The 21,366-nt window shown below is 39.1% G+C and overlaps 1 protein-coding gene across 1 annotated transcript in view; it reads left to right on the top strand.

The window, feature by feature from the left end:
* DENND5A (DENN domain containing 5A) overlaps window positions 1-21,366 on the top strand; it is a 112,772-nt gene that overhangs the window by 69,107 nt on the left and 22,299 nt on the right. Inside the window, exons 7-11 of the mRNA XM_039244588.1 lie at window positions 2,197-2,412; window positions 3,039-3,273; window positions 15,608-15,758; window positions 16,446-16,539; window positions 19,654-19,785. Coding sequence (XP_039100519.1) covers window positions 2,197-2,412; window positions 3,039-3,273; window positions 15,608-15,758; window positions 16,446-16,539; window positions 19,654-19,785 — 828 coding nt within the window. The remainder of the gene's footprint in view (window positions 1-2,196; window positions 2,413-3,038; window positions 3,274-15,607; window positions 15,759-16,445; window positions 16,540-19,653; window positions 19,786-21,366) is intronic.

Here is a 21,366-nt window from a genome sequence, read left to right as displayed (position 1 = left end):
CCTGGCATTTGGACCGAGTTTGACTTGCTGAGAAGACCAAGAAGCCACCATTTTTTAACCCATGGAAGACACTGGTAAAGCTTTATAAGGGGGAATTATCGAATTTTGTAATTTAAGTAGTAGTTGATAGAGGACATTGATGGAAAGCAGTACAGATAGAAATTCATCATGATTTAAGCGACATTCCAACACATAGTCTTTATAGCCAGCCTCCCTAGGAAATGGTCCCTGGTCGGGTTTTAATTCAGTCGGGTACTGGTTTTGGCCAGCTCCCAATGTGGATCTCAAGGCCAGAAGCTGCTAGACCATAGATGTGGAGGGGATCATGTTAGACCAATGAGGAGGAAACCTCATACGGGAGTCTTAATGATTGGCAGCCTTCCTGGTGACTTAGGTGGCTGTCCTGTGCCCAAGACAGACAACTTTGTATAAGGACAGGAATAAAGAGAGGGCATCAAGTTTCTGGGTCTTATCACCATTCCAGTCAGGGTACTAACTTACAGCCAAAAGGCAGGCTTTCTCCTCCCCATAGAGTAGCCACATGCTAGAGGATTGCAGCCTGAGCAGTCGACATGAAAGTGTTCAGTAAGACCATACTTTTCAGAAAGCCCCTGAAATGAGAGTAAAGGAGGAAAAGAGAAAGGACTCACCAAATTTGCACTGTAACCCAGAGTCCAGATCAAAAGACTCATCACCTTACATGCTGGGTACCTTATAATGAAGTTTTGGGGTCATGGTGGGGTGGTCCAGAGTCAACTGCCAAGAAAGAATTCTTAAAGACGTCTTTGGTACAAAAAGGTGATTTTATTAAAGCATGGGGACAGGACCCGTGGGCAGAAAGAGCTGTACTGTAAATGTGGGGGGGGGGGGGGGACTGGTTTATGGGGGGTGGGAGGAGATAAAGTCACCAGGAAGTTTCCAAAGAGAGTTTTACATGCTAAAGACTTACTGCAGGCCTAGCTATTGTCAAGCTAAGGTTGTATTTCTCTCTAGGAAACCAATAACATTAAGACAGGGAGTTCTTGGACTTCAGGCTATGATGGGATTGCCTTTTTCTGGTAAACTGGTGGGGACTCTTATCAGTTTAACCATTTGTTTCTTTTGTCCTTTGCTGTTTGGGGTAGCCGGGAGTGTCCAAGGAATATCATGTATCCCCCATGGGGTCGGGTCGGGGGTGGTCAGTGCTGTTAGCCTACACTTTGCCCTCAGCTTGTCTCTCGCTCCCTCATCCAGTCCTCTTTTTGGGATGAAGTTAGTTTTCCATTTCTTGACTTTGATGAGACTATCAGCTTTCTGTAGTTTTTTACTCATCTCTTCACCCTCCTCCATTTCATTGTTAAATTATTTTTATAAATTACATATAAGCAAAATGGGACAATATAATCACTTTGTTGGTTAATTTTTTTTTTATTTCTGAGAGAGAGACAGACACACACAGACACCATGAGCAGGGAAGGGGCAGAGAGAGGGAGACACAGAATCTGAAGCAGGCTCCAGACTCGAGCTGGCTATCAGCACAGAGCCCGATGCAGGGCTCAACCCACAAACTGTGAGACCATGACCTGAGCAGAAGTTGAATGCTTAAGTGACTGAGCCACCCAGGCGCCCCAAGGGCAATTTTTTTTTTCGTGAAGTGTGAAACATTTCATTTTCCCCACTATTTAGTTAGTAGAGGGGAATTTTTTTTTTTTTTTTTTTAAATCATGGCTAGTTAAAGAAGAGCAGGGAAATATTTAGAGACGTTGGACACAGTAAGGAAAAATTCTTAGGGAGAAAGATAAGGACAGTGATGTGGGAGAGAAAATCAAAGAGATGAAGGGAGAGCCAGAGTCTCACTTTGTTGCTTTGCGTTATCATTTTCTAATTGATTTCCCAGCTTTCCTCCGTTCTCTGACCCTCGAGATAAGTAGCATCTTTTCTTCTATTACAGAATCTCTCTCTGCCCATAATCTTATCTCTACTTTCATTAAGTTCCTGGGTACCTGCAAGTGGAACACCCTCATTTTTCTGTTCTACATGTCAGAATCCCTTTCCTTCTTTTTTTCCTTCTGATGTTTTTCTCTTTTGTTTCTTTTCTCTATTTGCTGTGAAGTAAGTGACCACTGGAGGTGGGCAGGAGGGTGGAACAGATGAGTTGCAGTTTGGGGGGAATAAAGAAAAAACTTATATTTTCAACTGTTTTTTCATTTTTGGTAGCTGGAAGTGCGTGAAGACCCCAGCAGCAATAAGGATCTGAAGGTTCAGTGTGATGAGGAAGAACTGAGGATTTATCAGCTAAACATTCAGATCCGGGAAGTTTTTGCAAATCGTTTCACTCAGATGTTTGCAGATTATGAGGTGTTTGTCATTCAGCCCAGCCAAGATAAGGAATCTTGGTTTACCAACAGGGAGCAGATGCAAAACTTTGATAAAGTGAGTAATCCTGTTGGGAAGGTGGTGAGAAATGAGAATATGCCAGATCCTCTTGAAGATTTAACTAAAGATGCGTTTTTCTTTCATTGTATATATGCTGGAAACAAGATAGCTCTCTTAGGTTAAGGTGCCTGTGCAGGTTGAACATCAAGATTCTGGAAAGATTGGTTGCCACAGTAGGTTACCTGAGTAAGTTTGGGGTAGTACGTCAAAATTTCAGGATATCTGAAATTATATGAGTGTTAAAAAACAATGAAGAGGGGCGCCTGGGTGGCTTAGTCGGTTAAGCATCCGACTTTCGCTTGGGTCATGATCTCACGGTTTGTGGGTTCGGGCCCCGCGTCGGGCTCTGTGCTGGCAGCCAGCTCAGAGCCTGGAGCCTGTTTCAGTCTGTGACTCCCTCTCTCTCTGACCCTCCCCTGCTCACGCTGTCTCTCTCTCTCTCTCTCTCCTAGAAATAAATAAAAAACAAAACAAAACAAAACAAACAAAAAAGAGATTTTGCTGTTTGCTTTTCATAAAGACCTAGGAAACTTGAGAGAAAATATAACACTGGATCCCTTCGGTGTGTTGCCTTTGCTGGTCAAGGCTCTCAATGACTGTGTGTTTCTTTTTGGTCCAACCAGGCATCTTTTCTGTCAGACCAGCCTGAGCCATATCTGCCCTTCCTCTCAAGATTCCTAGAGACCCAGATGTTTGCTTCTTTCATTGACAACAAAATCATGTGTCATGATGATGATGATAAAGATCCTGTGCTCCGTGTATTTGATTCTCGAGTAGACAAAATCAGGCTGTTGAATGTTCGGACACCTACTCTCCGTACATCCATGTACCAGAAGTGTGCCACTGTGGATGAAGCAGGTGAGGCCTTCTTATTGCTGTTACTCTTGGATTATGTCGCTAGAGTGTCCCTGTTTCTAAACATGCCAACTTCTTTTCCGCTTTCTGCTTTTGCATAAATTAGTTCCATTGCCTGAAATGCTTTTCCCTTTTGTTTTGCCTAGCAAACATCTCCTTTAACACTGTGTCAGTTACGGGGCACCTGGCTCAGTCGGTTAAGCGTAAGACTTTGGCTCAGGTCATGATCTCACAGTTCATGGGTTCGAGCTCCGTGTCAGGCTCTGTGCTGACAGCTCAGAGCCTGGAGCCTGTCTTCGGATTCTGTGTTTCCCTCTCTCTCTGACCCTCCCCTGTTCATGCTCTCTCGCTCACGCACGCTCTCTCTCTCTCTCTCAGAAATAAATAAAACATTAAAACAAAACAAAACAAACAAAAAAACCCACTGTGTCAGTTAGGAATGGGTCCTGTAGTAATAGAGAATTTAATCAGCTTTGGGTTCGACAGGTAGGGGTTATTTTTTCCAAATTAGCAAGAAGTGCAGAATTGGTGGTTTTTGGTGTTGGCTCAGTTGCTTAACAATGTAATTAAGAACTGAGATTATATATTTTTTTACACAGTTATCCATAGCATATTGACTTTTATATTCATACTTGATGCTTTATGGTTACAAGAGGCTTTTTATGTTCACATTCAGGGCAAGAAGAGGGGAAGGTTAATGCCAGCGGTATTTTCCCTCTTGTATCAAAAGCAAAAGCTTTCCCAGAAATGCCCAACAACTTCTGTTGTCCCATAAGTCACAGCCATGTTATATGACCATCTTTAAGTGCAAGGGAGGCTGTGAAAGTGAGTATTGAACTGGGTGTAATATTACCCTGAATGATCTCAGGGCTCTATTAGTAAGAAAGAAGGGGTGAATGAGTTGTGGTTAGGCACTAGACAGTGTTTACCACAAAAACTAACATGAAATGTCTCTCCCTCTGTGGACCCTTCCCTGAGGACCTCAGGCTGCGTCAGTGGATTCCCCCTCTGTGCTCCTGTGGTGCTTTGTTGTTGCCTCTTCTCTATAATCTCTGTTCCCTTGAGCTATTATTAGTAACAGTTTAAGAGCAGAGACTGTTTACTCATTTTCTTGCCCCTAATCTGCTAGCACATATAGATATTAAAAGTTGTTTGCTTCAAGCATGATTGAAAAGACCTTTTTGTTCACAGAGTCCCTATCTAGATCAGTTTAGCTAGAAAATAGTTTCATTTGAGGTATCAGATTAAGTAGTGTGTTCACTTCTTTGTGGGTTGTTCAGTGTCTTTGTAGCCTTTTTGTGTATTTTGTTCATTCGCTTACCAAAATGTATAGTACCTCTATTACATGTTCAACATATTGTAAGTGCTCAGCAAATATTTACTGAGTGAATGAATGTGCCAAGCATTTTTCTAGGTTTTGAAGATAAAACTGGTGACAATTTGGACAAACTCCTGCCTTCATCAACCTTACATTCTCTAGACTTCTGTCTCTACCTTTTAGCTCTTGGTCCAAGCCTTTCATTAAGACGACAGTCCTCTTGGCTAATGAGGACATGTTGCCTGTGCAAGTGGACTTCTTTAACACAATCATCCTTGCCTCCTGAAATACATCAGGCTTCATATTCCTGAACCCTGCCTAAGGTTTTGGCCCTGGGAAGCTTGACAGATTTTTATAGGAATGTGGGTTTGGAGAAACATCTTTCAGGTCATCAGCTTACATCAGGACTTCCCAATCTTCATGTTTTGCTACCTTTGAAAATGATAGTATTTGTATATGACTCACTGGAATAAAGGGTGGAGTTTGCTTATAGTTAGAGGCTATAAAGCTAAATGCTCTAGTCACTTGAGGCCTTGCCCATCTGCCACAAGTGTTTAGACAATCAGTTCTTAGTCCCTCTCTGATCCATTTGTTGAACACCAAACACTGAAGCATGCTGATTTGAATTACTCTGGTCTCAGTTGTGACCAGGACTTGTGTCTGTTCTCATGGGATATGGAAGGAGGATCAGCTAACCCTCTTTCATACGATTCATTTCAGTAAAATTGGTGTCACAAACCCTTCGGCAGCTCTATGCTCTGCTCCTAGGAATAATGGAAATATCTTGGGTATGCCCCAGAGAGATGATGTACTCCAAATATTCTAAACTTTTTAAAAACTGTTTATTTACTTTTGAGAGAGAGAAGGAGAAAGAGAGAGAGAGACACAGAGGTGTGAGCAGGCAAGGGGCAGAGAGAGGGAGACACAGAATCGGAAGCAGGCTCCAGGCTCTGAGCTGTCAACACAGAGCCCAACACGGGACTTGAACACGGATTGTGAGATCATGACCTGAGCTGAAGTCAGACACTTAACCGACTGAGCCACCCAGGTGCTCCTGTACTCCAGACATTCTAGAGCAGGGTTCTTGCCACTGGACTGAGGACTAGTTCAGTCACCTCACCCCATCTTATACTTAAGCTTCTTGAAGCAGGCTGATTGGAAAATGGTAAACACATAAATAAAGAGATCTTGTTGGAGATCCTTTAAAATGCTACATTTAAAAGAGATCTTGGGGCACCTGGCTGGCTCAGTCAGCTGAGTATCTGATTTTGGCTCAGGTCATGATCTCACAGTTCATGAGTTCAAGTCCCACATCAGGCTTGCTGCTGTCAGCCTGTCAGCATGGAACCTGCTTTGAATCATCTGTCCCCCTCTCTGTGTCCCTCCCCTGTTTGCACTGTCCCAAAAATAAGTAAATATTTAATGGGGGGGGGGGACAGGGGAAGATGGTAGAGCCTCATTGAGACTCTCAGCTTTTCTTGTCCCTGAAACACAGCTAGATCAGCACCAAACCATTTTGCATACCTAGGAAATTGATCTGAGTATTATCACAACAATCTGCATAACTTGAGCCACAGAACTCGGCAGGTACCCGGTATAGAGAGGTGAACTGGGGGAGAGAAAAGCCTTGGAGGGTAGGAACCTGTTTTTGCAGAGAGAGGACAGAGAAAGAGCAAGGGGGAGAGTATGACGAATTGGGATCATGCAAGCAAAGCACTCTCCTGAAAGTAGCTGGAGAGAAAGAGAGAGAAAGAGTGAAATCACTTGCAGAAGACTGAACAAGAAATCTGTTCTCCAGAACCATTGAGAGGGAGAAAGGAGAAAGTTTCAATACTGTTAGGATTTTATAAATAGTGGAGGCGGAGAGTCTGAAGTTCGGGAGCTCAGTGCCTGGCAATGCTCTGGTGAGGAATCAGGGTGAATCCCCAGGAGCAGGCAGTGGAGTCTGAGGGTCCATTTGCTATAGTAGAAGAAGTGGTTCCCATGTGTGAAGAGCATTTGGCCTCCACTCATTAGGCAAAGATCCTAGTGGACGTCAGAGAGCAGTCACATTTGCTGGTATTGGGGCAAAGACACCAGAGTATAGTGAAACCTTGTGCCAGCTGTGTGTTGTGATTTGCCATAATCTCTGAACTTCTTTTCCTGTGCAATTGCACGAACGTTCTCTGGGGCAACCCGGCACCCAGCCATTGCTAAGTGAGAGTCTCCCCCAGAGAATTGGTGAGGGTCCAAGCTGCAGGGGTCTCTGAAATGAGGGGTTTGAAATGCAACCCCATCTGAGATAACTCTGGAGGGAAGGAAGTGCTGTCAGCCTGCCAGGCTGGACAGAGGCCTGAATGAGACAAAGGAAGGGTATGTGATCATAGGTTGGTGAGGGTGCAGAATTCCTGTGGCAGGGACTAGGGAGCTTGGTGAAGCCATTCCATCTCTCAGGTGCATGCAAGTGCACACGTGCCACACTGATCAACCCCAATAAGGTAAGCAGCGCCATCTAGTGGAGAACGGAGCCATTACACCATGCTCTGCCCAACTGCACTCTCTAAGCACATCCCCTAGAAGACCAGCACAAGTCTCTCTGCCTGTTTAGTGTCTGGACTATACAGTGCTTCATAGTTTGAGTTCTAGAGGAAATTGGATATAACTTCATTTGGGTTTTATTCTGTTTGCTGGTTCATTTATTCATGTTTGTTTTGTTTTTTGCTTGTCTTTAAGTTTTTCGTAGTTTTTGTCTTAGATACAGAAAGAAAAATTTATTGTTTTCTTTTTTAAAAATTAAAAAAATTATTGTATTTTTAATTGAAAATGTTTTTGTTCTATTTCATTTTAGTCTGTATTATATAATTTTTTTAATTTTTAAATATTTTCTTACCTTTTCCCCCTTTCTTTTCTTTTTTTCTCTATTCTATCAGGCTTCTTTCAACAGGTAGACCAAAATATACTTAGGATCTAGCATTCTTTATTTGATTTTTTGTTTTGTTTTTAATTTTTTAATTTTAATTTTTAATTTTACTAAATTTTTTCTACCTCTAAAATGATAAAATGAAGTAATTCACCTCTAAAAAAAGAACAGAAAGAAATGACATCCAGAGGCTTAATCAACACAGATATGTCTGAACTAGAATTTAAAACCACAATAATAAGAATACTACTTGGGGTTGAAAAAAGCATAGAATCCCTTTCTGCAGAGATAAAAGAAGTAAAATCGTCAGGACAAAATTAAAAATGCCGTAACTGAGATGCAATCTCAAATGAATGCCACGACGGCAAGGATGGATGAAGCAGAGCAGCAAATCAGTGATATAAAAGACAAAATTATGAAGAATAATGAAACAAAAAGAGAAACAAGCCAAAAGAGCATGATACAAGACTTAGAGAACACAGTGACACATTAAAAAGGAAAAACAGCTGAATTATAGGAGTCCCAGAATATAAACAGAGAGAAAAAGGGCAGAAGGTTTATGTGAGAAAATTATAGTGCAAAACTTTCCTAATCTGGGGAGAGACACAGACATCAAAATTCAAGAAGCACAGAGAACTCCCATTAGAATCAACATATACCCAGGGTGCCTGAGTGGCTCAGTCAGTTAAGTGCCCGGCTTCAGCTCAGGTCATGATCTCGCACTTCGTGGGTTCGAGCCCCATGTCGGGCTCTGTGCTGACAGCTAGCTCAGAGCCTGGAGCCTGTTTCAGATTCTGTGTCTCCCTCTTTCTCTGACCCTCCCCTGGTCATGGTGTCTCTCTCTCTCAGAAGTAAATAAAACATTAAAAAATAAAAACAAACAAACAAATACCAACTGTGATCAAGGCATATCATAGTCGAATTCACAGAATACACAGACAAGGAAAGAATTAAGAAAGCAGCAAGGGATAAAAAGTCCTTAACTATAAGGGAAGACAGATCAGGTTCGCAGCAGACCTATGCACAGAAATTTGACAGGTCAAAAAGGAGTGGCAGGGTGTATTCAGTGTGCTGAATTGGAAAAATATGCAGCCAAGAATTCTTTATCCAGCAAGGCTGTCATTCAAAATAGAAAGAGAGATAAAGAGTTTCTCAGACAAACAAAAACTAAAGGAGTTCATGACCATTAAACTAGCCCTGTGAGGAATTTTAAGGGAAATTCTCTGAGTGGAGAAAAGAAACAAAACAAAAAGACCAAAAAGCAACAAAGACTAGAAAGGACCAGAGAACATCACCAGAAACTCCAATTCTACAGGCAACACAGTGGCACTAAATTCAAATCTTTCAGTACCCACTTTAAATGTCAATGAGCTAAATGCTCCAATCATAAGACTAGGGCATCAGAATTTATATGCTGCTGACAAAAGACCCATTTTAGACTTAAAGACACCTGCAGATTGAAAGTAAGGGATTGGAGAACGATCTATCATAATGGTCACCAAAAGAAAGCCAGAGCAGCCATTCTTATATCAGGCAAGCTAGCTTTTAAAATAAAGACTGTAACAAGGGATGAAGAAGGACATAATTAAGGGGTCTATCCACCAAGAAGATCTAACACTTGTAAACATTTATGCCCCCAGTGTGGAAGCACCCAAATATATAAATCAGTTAATCACAAACATAAAGAAACTCATTGACAATAATACCATAATAGTAGGGGATGTCAACACCCCACTTACAGCAATGGACAGATCATTTAAACAGAAAATCATCAAGGAAACAATGGCTTTGAATGACACACTGGACCAGATGGACTTAAGATACTTTCAGAACATTTCATCCTAAGGCAGCAGAATACACATTCTTCTTGAGTGGACATGGGACATTTTCCAGAATAGATCACATACTGGGACACAAATCAGCCCTCAACAAGTAAAAAAAAAATTGAGATCATACATTGCATATTGTCAGACCCCAACACTATGAAACTCAAAATCAATCAGGAAAAACTTTGGAAAGACCCTGAATACTTGGAGATTAAAGAGCATCCTAATAAAGAATGAATGGGTCAGCCAAGAAATTAAAGAGGAAATTAGAAAGTACATGGAAACCAATGAAAATGAAAACACAACAGCCCAAAACCTCTGGGATGCAGCAAAGAGAGTCATAAGAGGGAAGTGTATAGCAATCCAGGCCTTCCTAGAGAAGGAAGAAAGGTCTCAAATACACAACCTAATCTTATACCTAAAAGAGCTGCAAAAAGAACAGCAAATAAAGCCCAAAACTTACAGCATGGAAATAATAAAGATTAGAGCAGAAATCAATGATATAGAAAAAAAGTAAACACAACAGAAAAGATCAATGAAACCAGGAACTGGTTTTTTGAAAGAGTTAATAGAATTGATAAACCCCTATGTAGATTGGTCAAAAAGAAAAAGGGAAGGACTCAAATAAATAAAACACAAACAAAAGAGGAGAGATCACAACCAACACCACAGAAATAAAAACAGAAGAGAATATTATTAGCAATTATATGCCAACAGATTAAGCAATCTGGAAGAAATGGACAAATTCCTAGAAACATAATTCACCAAAACTGAAACAAGAAGAAATAGGAATGTTGAGCAGACCCATAACCAGTAAAGAAATTGAATCAGTAATTTAAAAATCTCCATACAGAGTCCAGGGTTAGATGGCTTTCCAAGAGAAGTTTACCAAACACTTAAGAAAGAGTTAACGTCTATTCTTTTGAAGCTGTTCCAAAAAATAGAAATGGACGGAAAACCAATATTATGTTGATTCCAAAATCAGACCCTACTATAAAGGAGAACTACAGACCAATTTCCCTGATGAACATGGATACAAAACTTCTCAACAAGTTACTAGCAAACTGGCTCCAACAATACATTAAAAAAGAATTATTCATCACGATCAAATAGGATTTATTCCTGGGATGCAGGGCTGGTTCAATATCCGCAAATCAGTCAATGTGATACATCTCATTAATAAAAAAGAAAGGATAAGAACCACATGATCCTCTTAATAGATGTAGAAAAATCATTTGACAAAATACAGCATCCTTTCTTGATAAAAACTTACAAGAAAGTAGGGATAGAAGGATCATATCTCAAGATCCTAAAAGCCGTATACTCATGACCCACCAATAATATCATCCTCAATGGGGAAAAATTAGAGCCTTTCCCTTAAGGTCAGGAACATGACAAGAATGTGCACTCTCGCCACTGTTACTTAACATAGTATTGGAAATCCTAGCCTCAGCAGTCAGACAACACAAAGAAGTAAAAGGCATCCACATCAGCAGAGAAGTCAGACTTTCACTCTTTGAAGATGAGATGATACTCTATATGGAAAACCCAAAAGATTCCACCAAAAAAAACCTGCTAGAATCCATGAATTCAGCAAAGTGGCAGGATATAAAATCAATGTACATAAATTGATTGCATTTCTATACACCATTAATAAAGCAGCAGAAAAAGAAAGCAAGAAATTAATTCCATGTACAATTGCATCAAAAACCATGAAATACCTAGAATAAACTTAACCAAAAAAGGTGAAAAATCTATACACTGGAAGCTATAGAAAGCTTGTGAAAGAAATTGAAGAAGACAAAAAAATGAAAAAACATTCTATGCTCATGGATAGGAAGAACAAATGTTGTTAAAATGTCAATATTACCCAAAGCAATCTATATATTCAATTCAGTTCCTATCAAAATAACACCAGCATTCTTTACAGAAGTAGAACAAACAATCCTAAATTTGTATGGAACCAGAAAAGACCCCAAATAGCCAAAGCTGTCCTGAAAATGAAAACCAAAGCTGGAGGCATCACAATTCCAGACTTTAAGTTGTATTACAAAGCTGTAATCATCAAGACAGTATACTGCTGGCACAAAAACAGACACATAAATTAGTGGAACAGAATAGAGAACCCAGAAATGGACCCACAAACCTATGGCCAGCTAATCTTGGACAAAGGAGGAAAGAATGTCCAATGGAAAAAGTCTCTTCAGCAAATGGTGTTGGGAAAACTGGACAGTGACATGCAGAAGAAGGAACCTGGACCACTTTCTTACACCACACACACATCTCAAAATGGATAGAAGACCTAAATGTAAGACAAGAAGCCATCAAAATCCTAGAGTAGAAAACAGGAAACAACCTCTTTGACCTCACCCACAGCAACATCTTACTTGACATGTCAGTGGAAGCAAGGGAAACAAAATAAAAAATGAACTATTGGGACCTCATCAAGAGAAAAGCTTCTGCACTGCAAAGGAAGTAATCAGCAAAACTAAAAGGCAACCGATGGAATAGAAGATATTTGCAAATGACATAGGGTAAAGGGTTAGTATCTAAGATCTATAAAGAACTTATCAAACTGAACACCCAAAAAACAAATAATCCAGTGAAGAAATGCTCAAAAGACATGAATAGACACTTCTCCAAAGAAGACATCCAGATGGCTAACTGACACATGAAAAAATGCTCAACATCACTCATCAGTAAAATACAAATCAAAACCCCAATGAGATACCATACTTGTCAGAATGGCTAAAATTAACAACTCAGGCAACAACAGATGTTGGTAAGGATGCGGAGAAAGAGGAACCCTTTACACTGCTGGTGGGAATGCAAACTGGTGCAGCCATTCTGGAAAACAGTATGGAGTTTTCTCAAAAAATTAAAAATAAAACTACCCTACAACCCAGCAATTTTACTACTAGGTATTTATCCAGAGGATACAGGAATGCTCTTTTGAAGGAGCCCATGCACCCCAGTGTTTATAGTAGCACTGTCAACAATAGCCAAAGTATGGAAAGAGCCTAAATTAATGTCCATTGACAGATGAATGGATAAAGATGTGGTTTATATGTACAATGGGATTCTACTTGGCGATTATAAAGAATGAAATCTTGCTATTTGTAACAATGTGGATGGAACTAGAGTGTGTTAATCTAAGAGAAATTAGAGAAAGAGAAATAATCATATGACTACTCATATGTGGTACTTAGGATATAAAATAGAAGGGAAGCAAAAATAATATAAAAACAGAGGGAGATAAACCATAAGAGACTCTTAAATACAGAGAACAGACCGATTTTTTCCCTCTATATTTCTTTCCAGAAGTTTTATATTTTCAGTCTTTATTGGGTCTGTGATCCATTTCTTGTTGTTGTTATTGTTTTTAAGTTTATTCATTTTGAGAGAGAGAACATGAGCAGGGGACAGGCAGAGACAGAGGGAGAGAGAGGATCCCAAGCAGGCTCCAAGCCCTCAGCATGGAGCCCATTGTGGGGCCTAATCACACGAACTGGGAGATCATGACCTGAGCCAAAATCAAGAGTTGAACACAACCAACTGACCCACCCATGCCACCCTAATAATCTACTTCAAGTTAATTATTTTAGATAGTGTAAGCTAAGGATCCAAGTTCATTTTTTCCATTTTTCATCTTTTTAATTGAAATTTCATTGAATCTATAGACCAATTTAGAGAGAATTGACACCTTATATTATTGAGCTTCTGATCCATGAACACGGCATACCTCTCCATTTATTTAGACCTTCTTTAGTTCCTCTCAAAAAGTGTTATACAGTTTTTGTGTGCAAGTTTTGCATATCTTTTGTCAGATCTATCTTTTAAGTATATCATTTTGGGGGTGTTATTTTAAATGGTATTGTAAAACTTTAATATCTGGTTGTTCTTTGCAAATATATAGAAATACAGTAGAGTTTTGTATATTGATGTGTGCCCTGCAACCATACCATACTTATTTCTAATTGCTTTCTGTACATTCTAGCCAATTTTCTACATAGATAATATTGCCTGCAAATAATGATAGTTTTACTTTTTCCTTTCCAATCCAGATGCCTTTTTATTTCTTTATCTTGTCTTATTGCACTGACTAGAACCTTTTCTACAGTGTCAGATAGATGGTGGTAATGGGCAGTGTTGTCTTACTCCTGATTTGGGGGGAAAGCATTCCCCATTAAGTATGATGTTAGCTGTAGGTTTTTCAAGGGGTATCTTTTATTGGTTGGTGTTTGCTTTGTTACTAGTTTGCTGAGAGTTTTTATCAGAAGTGGATGTTGTATTTTGTCAGATGCTTTTTGTGCACCTTTTGGGGGTAATTATATGGTTATTAGATTGGGGTTTTTTAATTTGTTGAATGATATGCATTGAGTTTTGAATATGTAAATCAACTTACATTCCTGAGAGAAACTGTATTTGGTCATGACATATTATCCTTTTTGTATATTATTAGATTTACCAAAATTTTGTTTAGAATTTTTGTATTTTTGTTCTTGGTCTGATTTGGTATCAGGATAATGCTGGCTTCCAAGAATAAGTTGAGAACTATTGTTTTTCTTCTCTTTAGTTTCTTGGATTATTTCTTCTTTAGATATTTGGCAGAATTCATCAGTGAAGTCATCTAGACCTGGAGTTTTCTTCTGAGAAGGCTTTATAAAGCTATTCATTCATTCATTCATTCATGGACAGAGAGCACAAGCAGAGGAGGGGCAGAGAGAGGGAGAGAGAGAATCCCAAGCCCCCCAATGTGGGGCTTGATCTCACAAAATGTGAGATCTGCCCTGAGTTGAAATCAAGAGTTGAATGCTCAACCAGCTGAGCCACCCAGGTGCCCCAAGACTTTTTTAATGTTTATTTATTTATTTTGAGAGAAAGATAGGGAGGAGCAGAGAGAGAAGAAGAGAGAGAATCCTGAGCAGGCTCTGTGATGCTCAACAGACTAGCCACTCAGATACCCTAAGATTTTTTAAAAAATGTTTATTTATTTTGAGAGAGATAGAGAGGGAGGGGCAGAAAGAGAGGGAGAGAATCCTGAACAGGTTATGTGCTGTCAGTGCAGAGCCCAAGGACTTGATCTCATGAACTGTGAGATCATGACCTGAGCTGAAATCAAGAGTTGGACCCTTGGGTGTCTGGGTGGCTCAGTTGGTTAAGCCTCCAACTTCAGCTCATGTCATGATCTTGCAGTTTGTGGGTTTGAACCCCACATTGGGGGCTCTCTGCTGTCAGCACAGAGCCCACTTTGGATCCTCTGTCTCCCTCTCTTTTTGTCCCTACCCTGCTTATGTGCTCTTTCACCTCTCCCAAATAAATATTAAAAAAAAAATTTTTTTTAGAGAGTTGGATGCTTAATCGACAGCCACCCAGGCACCTGTGGGAAGGTTTTAAACTACAGATTCAGAGGTGCCTGGCTGACTCATTCAGTAGAATAAGCAACTTTTAATCTCAGGGTTGTGAGTTCAGGTCCCATAATGGGTGTCAAACCTACTTAAAAAAAAAATAAAAAGGTAAACTACAAATTCAATTTTATTTATTTATTTATTTATTTATTTTTACAAATTCAATTTTAAAAATAGATATAGGGCTATTCAGATTATTTTTTTCTTGAGTGAGCTTTTGCAGTTTATATTTTTCCAGGAATTTCTCCATTTAACCTATTGTTATATTTGTTGACATTAAATTATTTGTGATAGTCTCTTATTAATATATATAGAATTTGTAGCAGTGTCACCTCTCTCATTCCTGATACTGTTAATTTGTGTCTTTTTCATTTTATGCTAATTAGTCTGACTTTTTAAATTAGTTTTACTGATCTGAAAGAACCATTGTTTGGATTTATTAATTTTCTGTCTCTGCTGTTTCACTGACTTTACTCTGGTCTTTATTGTTTCCTTTCTTGTATTTACTTGTATATGGATTTAATTTCCATATCTTTTTCTGGTTTCTTAAGGTAGAAGCTGAGGTCATTAGTTTGAGACTTTTCTTTTCTAAAATAGATATTTCTTATAAATCTCCTTTCAAGTAATATTTTAATTACATATTCTGATAGTTTGTGTTTTCATATTTATTCAGTTTCAAACTTTATTTCTCTTTTGGTTTCTTTTTTGACCCTTGAGTTATATAGAAGCATGCTGTTTAGTTTCAAGGTGATATTATTGATTATTGTGGTTAGAGGGCATAATTGTATGATTCATATTATCTTAAGTATTGAAACCTATTTTATGGTTCAGAATTTGGTATATTTAAAAAATATTTGGCTTATTTCTTGTTGTTGTTCTCATTCAGAGAAAGCAATTGAACTGCGTCTGGCAAAAATTGACCATACTGCGATTCACCCCCATTTACTTGACATGAAGATTGGACAAGGGAAATATGAGCCAGGCTTTTTCCCTAAGTTGCAGTCTGATGTGCTTTCCACTGGGCCAGCCAGCAACAAGTGAGTCAACCCCAGGGATTCCCCGATCCAGCTCCCTAACCACCGTGATGAGGGTTATCCCATATCTGGGCCTGAGCTTGTAGAAGATCCCTGGAATTTTGTAAAGCAAATATGGAGATGACCCAGACCATCCAGGTTGTTCACTTATTTGAACAATAATACAGGTGACAGTTGAATTAGCTCCTGTCTCTACTCTGCAAATTGGGATAGCTCCAGATGCCCAGAAGCTATAAAAAGCCAGGCTACAGATAGGTTGCACTCATCTCTTTACTAAATCCCATTCCACACCTAGCTAGCTATCATTGTATCTTTAATAAGTGGTGGTTGAAATATTTGGAATCTGAACTGAAAGTTAGATACCTTAGTGGGGTTTCTCTTTTTAAGTTACTTTTGGAGATGAGTGTGTCAAAGCCCAGACAGAGGAGTATAGTTTTGGTTCTGCATGTGATGTTTTTGTACGTGTTTTAAGAGAGATATGCCTTTTTTCCCTGGGGAGTGTTCTCTTTCTTCCCCAGTCACTGAGCTCTCAGCTACTTTTCCTCAAGGTGTCTGAGCCATCTCTGGTGACTGTTAGGTAGTTTCCCCGTGCCCAGCATTATCCCCTCGACATTCAGGTTCTCTCTTATCAGTATCTTGACCCTACTTTCTTAGTGCGATGTTCATAATTGCCTGCTTGGATTCTATCAGGTGGACAAAAAGGAATGCCCCTGCTCAGTGGAGGCGGAAAGATAGGCAGAAGCAGCACACAGAACACCTGCGTTTAGATAATGACCAGAGAGAGGTAAGACATCTTAAGAGTGACAAGCAATGGCTCTTGACTATTCTACACTTTACTTCTCTTTCCCATTTCCATGGCCTCTGATCTGATTCAAATGTCTTAGTAGTGACCTCTCCCCATAAAGAAGGATTAATACTGGGGTTAGTTCCTGATACCTGATACTGGGCCTTGGTTATGACAAATCCAGGATGTGAGATGCTTTGCAAGTGACAGCTAGTAGGTCCTCTCTCTGAACTAGGCCCTGTTTGCAGCCCTATCAGGAATGATGTCTGGCCTTAAGACAGTGAAGAAAGCCTTTCACTGTCCTTTCAGTACTCAGTCACACACGATGCTCCCAGAGGAGTGTGACAGGAAACTCAGAAGAAAAGAGTCTGAAATTGGAAGAATTTCTCTTAAAATTTGTGAGATTGTGTGTGTGTAATATGGCAGTAAAAAAGTTAATTCTGTTAGAGTGAGAAGGAAGAAAAGTTGAACTTGGGTTAATGCTGTGAATTTCTGAAACTGGGGAGTGGAAGACTTGTCTTCCTTTTTTTGTGTATCTTAATTTAAAACAGATAATCTTTAAAAAAAATTTTTGTAATGTTTATTCATTTTTTGAGAGAGAAAGTACATGAGTGGGGGAGAGGCAGAGAGAGAGGGAGACAAAGAATCTGAAGCAGGCTCCAGGCTCTGAGCTGTTAGCGTAGAGAACAATGTGGGGCTAGAACTCACAAACCAAGATCATGACCTGAGCCAAAGTCAGATGCTTAACTGAGCCACTCAGGCACCCCTAAAACCAATAATCTTGACTTTTTTCCTTAAAGGAACAAAAGAGGAATGTTATCATTAGGTGCCTGGGGATTGGGTGTTCCTGAATTGACCTCCTGAGTTTACCAGCTGAGTTTCTCAGCTCTGCTATAACTCGTTCTCAGTGAAGTTTCTACTTCTAAACCTCAGGATGGAGACCTTGCCTTACTTAGTTGCAGAAAAGTTATAAAAATGGAGCTTCACCTTCAGAAGCCTATTTCAGGAACTTCTCTTTGAGGAAAGAACCTACAGTTTGCATTTTATACATTTAAAACCTATTAAAGCATATTATTTTCATATGTGTCTGACACCTCAGTGAATTGGAAAATAAGTACAATTTTGTCTTTGCTTTTTTTTTTTTTAAAGAATAAATTAGAATTGTAAGGTATGGCCATGAATTTTTTTAAATGTTTATTTTTGAGAGAAAGTGAGCTGGGGAAGGGTAGAGAGTGAGAGACAGAATCCCAAGCAGGCTCAGTGTTGTCAGTGTGGGGCCTGATGTGGGGCTTGAACTCACAAACTGTGAGACTATGACTTGAGCTGAAATCAAGTGTTGGATGCTTAATTGACAGAGTCACCCAGACATCCCTGGTTATGAGTTTTTAACTGCTGATTTATAGGATCTGATAGTGCTTAGAGTTTTTTTTTTTTAATTTTAATGTTTATTTATTTATTTTGGGTGAGGGGAGGGGCAGAAAGAAACAGGGAGAGAGAGAGAGAGAGAGAGAGAAGAGAGAATCCCAAGCAGGCTCTGCACTTGGCAGCACAGAGCCTAGCGCAGGGCTGGATCTCACAAACTGAGATCATGGCCTGAGCTGAAATCAAGAGTCAGATGCTTAAATGACTGAGCCTGTGCTTAGAAGTTTTGTTTTTGTGAGGGTGGATAAGGAGTGTTGGGTATTGGTATTATTTTAGAAGTGTCCTCTGTGTCTTCCATCTCTCCTTCATATTCTTTCAGCAGTGTTTATTGAGCATGTTTACTTGGTCCAATCATTGTAGTAAGCACTTTGAAATATAAAGATGAGAAGGAGATAGGCTTGTCCTCGGGGAGGACCAGTTTATTAGGGAACAAAGTCAGATACACAAATAACTTTAGTAGAATAGTCTTTTGGAAGGACCCTGTGAGAGGCACATCAGTATTTGATCACTGATTAGAGAAAGCAGAGGTGAGTTCTACCTGGGGTAATATTCAAACAAGACTGATGGAGCCATCATCTCTTTAAGCCTGGGAAGACAATAGGATTTTGAGAGACAGAAGAAGAGCATTCAGATGGAAAAAATGCAGGATCAAACTCTTGGTAGTGGTAGTTGTCCTGTAATGGAGGCTGCAGGCTGAATATTTTGAAGTAAGGAAGTACAGGAGGTAGGTAACAAACTAGGAAGCAGGTAGTCCAGGTGAGAGAATTGAAGCCTAACCTTGGGGGTTGGTAGTAGGAGCAGATTGAGGGACCAGAACATAGAATGGACAGAATTGTACTAGTGGAATAAAGTCTAGGGTAAAAATATTGGTTGTAAACTTGCGATACTGAAAGGATGTTAGTGTGCAGCTCACTGAATTATTGTAGGTTCCATGTTAAAATAAATAGTGGGGCATCTGGGTGGCTCAGATGGTGTTGGGCTCTTGATTTCAGCTCAGGTCATGATCTCATTGTGCATGAGTTTGAGCCCTGTGTTGTGCTCTGCACTGGCAGTGTAGAGCTACTTGGGATTTTCTCTTTCTTCTTCTCTCTCTCTGCTCCTTCCCTGTTCTCTCTCTCTCAAAATAAATAAATAAACTTAAAAAAAAAAAAAAACAGTATATGGAGAATCACCAGCACATTGTAGAGAAGCGGAAAATGCAGTTGTTATTTTAAATGTGCAGTCTTCTTTTTCAGGCTCTAATTTAGCAAGGCTATACTTTATGATAGTAAGGGTAGATACCTTTAATATGGGCAGAGGATTTAAATTCCTCACAGCTTTTTGGGGAAAATGATTTTCTGAGTAGTGCTCTGAAATTTGGGTGGGTTTGTATATTGAGCTATACATGTTGCAGCCATCTGTTAGCTCTGTGTAACCGTGTGTTTTTTTTACCTCCTCTATCATTAAAGCAAAGGTAATTACAGTACTCATAGAATACCTTACATCAGAGAAAACAGAACTCATCATATTGTCTCTTTTTCTCTTTGCTGCAAGAGTTGCATTTTAAACTTACCACTCCCAACTCTGAGCATAGGAGTGATAATAAGAAAGTACAGGTGATAATAGCACCCTCTTCAGGCTCTCATTAGTACTGGTCACCTGTGGTTTGTGTGCGTGGACACAAAGAGCTTTTGATTTTTCCGTTTGCTGTAGAAGTACATCCAGGAAGCCAGAAATATGGGCAGCACCATCCGCCAGCCTAAATTGTCCAACCTCTCCCCATCAGTGATTGCTCAAACCAACTGGAAGTTTGTAGAGGGCCTGCTGAAGGAGTGCCGCAACAAGGTGAGCCATCGTTGCATGTGTATGTGTGCTGTTTCCCTTAGTCACCAAGGAGAGATCACATCTTGGCTCTGACCACTCTTTCTTGGCTTTAAAAATATTGTTAATATAATGGGATAGTACTGATGTTATGATCCTGTAAACTTGGAATTAGGTGTATTTGTTTTAAATAAATACACCATTAATGGAGAGCAAGCACACTTTGATATTAACATATATTTTCTTTAAAACTGAGAGATATAGTTTTCTATTTTAGACATCTTAACTTTATTTATATGAAATTCTTATAGTTGAATTGTCTTCAACAGATTAGTCTTACACACATGAAAATGTTTTTGCCTCTGTTTTAATTTGATAGCAGTGGTCTTATTATCTAGACACAAGAATTTACTTAATGCCTACGATGTGTCAGTCCAAAGTGTTGTTCACGTTAAGCTTGTTGTTGGGATGTCTTTCTCAATTCTACAGACCGTAATTTTTTAAAACTTTTTCTAGGTATATTTGATATACAAAAAAATTACACACATATTTTAATGTATACACTTTGACAAGTATGGACATATGCATATACCCATGATAATATCAACCACAATCAAGATGCTAAATGTATCTATCGCTTCCAAAAATTTCCATGTGTTAGTTTTTGGTTTTTGTTTGTTTCTTTGGGTAACTACGCTTAACATGAAATCTATTCCCTTAACATATTATAATGTGCACAATAATCTATTGTTAATAATAGGTACTGTGTTAAAAAAAAAAAAAGATACATAGGTAAATGGAACAGAATAGAAAGCCCAGGAATAAACCCATGACTATGTGGTTAAGTAATCTTTGACAAAGGAGGCATGAATATTATGCAATGGGAAGAAGTCTCTTCAACAAATGGTATTGGGAAAATTGGACAGCTACATGCTAAAGAATGAAACTAGACCACTTTCTTAAACTATATACAAAAATAAACTCAAAATGGATTAAGCATCAAAATGTGAAACGTGAAACCATAAAAATCCTAGAAGACAGCACAGGCAGAAATTTTTCTGACATTGGCCTTGGCAACATCTTTCTAGATATATCTCTTGAGGCAAGAGAAACAAAACCAAAAATAAACTATTAGGACTACATCAAAATAAAAAGCTTCTGCACAACAAAGGAAACAGTTAACAAAGCTGAAAGGTAACATACTGAATGGGAGAAGATAATTTGCAAATGACATAACTGATCTAGAATATATAAAGAACTTATACAACTCGACACCAGTAAAACAAATAGTACAATTAAAAATGAACAAAAAACATAAACACGTTTTTCCAAAGAAAACATATAGATGGCCAATAGACATATGAAAAGATGCTCAGCATCACTCATCATCAGGGAAATAAATCAGAATCACAATAAGATACCACCTCACACCTGTCAGAATGGCTAAAATAAAAAACTCAAGAAACAACAGTGTTGGTGAGGATGTGGAGGAAGAATAACCCTCACACACTGTTGGTGGGAATGCAAACTGTTGTAGCCACTGTGGAAAACAGTATGGAAGTTTCTCAAAAAATTAAAAATAGAACTACCGTATAATGCAGCAAT

This window comes from Hyaena hyaena, unplaced genomic scaffold (assembly GCF_003009895.1).
Source record: "Hyaena hyaena isolate Hyena2069 unplaced genomic scaffold, ASM300989v1 scaffold_245, whole genome shotgun sequence".
NCBI lineage: Eukaryota > Metazoa > Chordata > Mammalia > Carnivora > Hyaenidae > Hyaena > Hyaena hyaena.
Note: the sequence above shows the minus strand (reverse complement) of the source record. Positions and strands in the feature narration are given on the sequence as shown.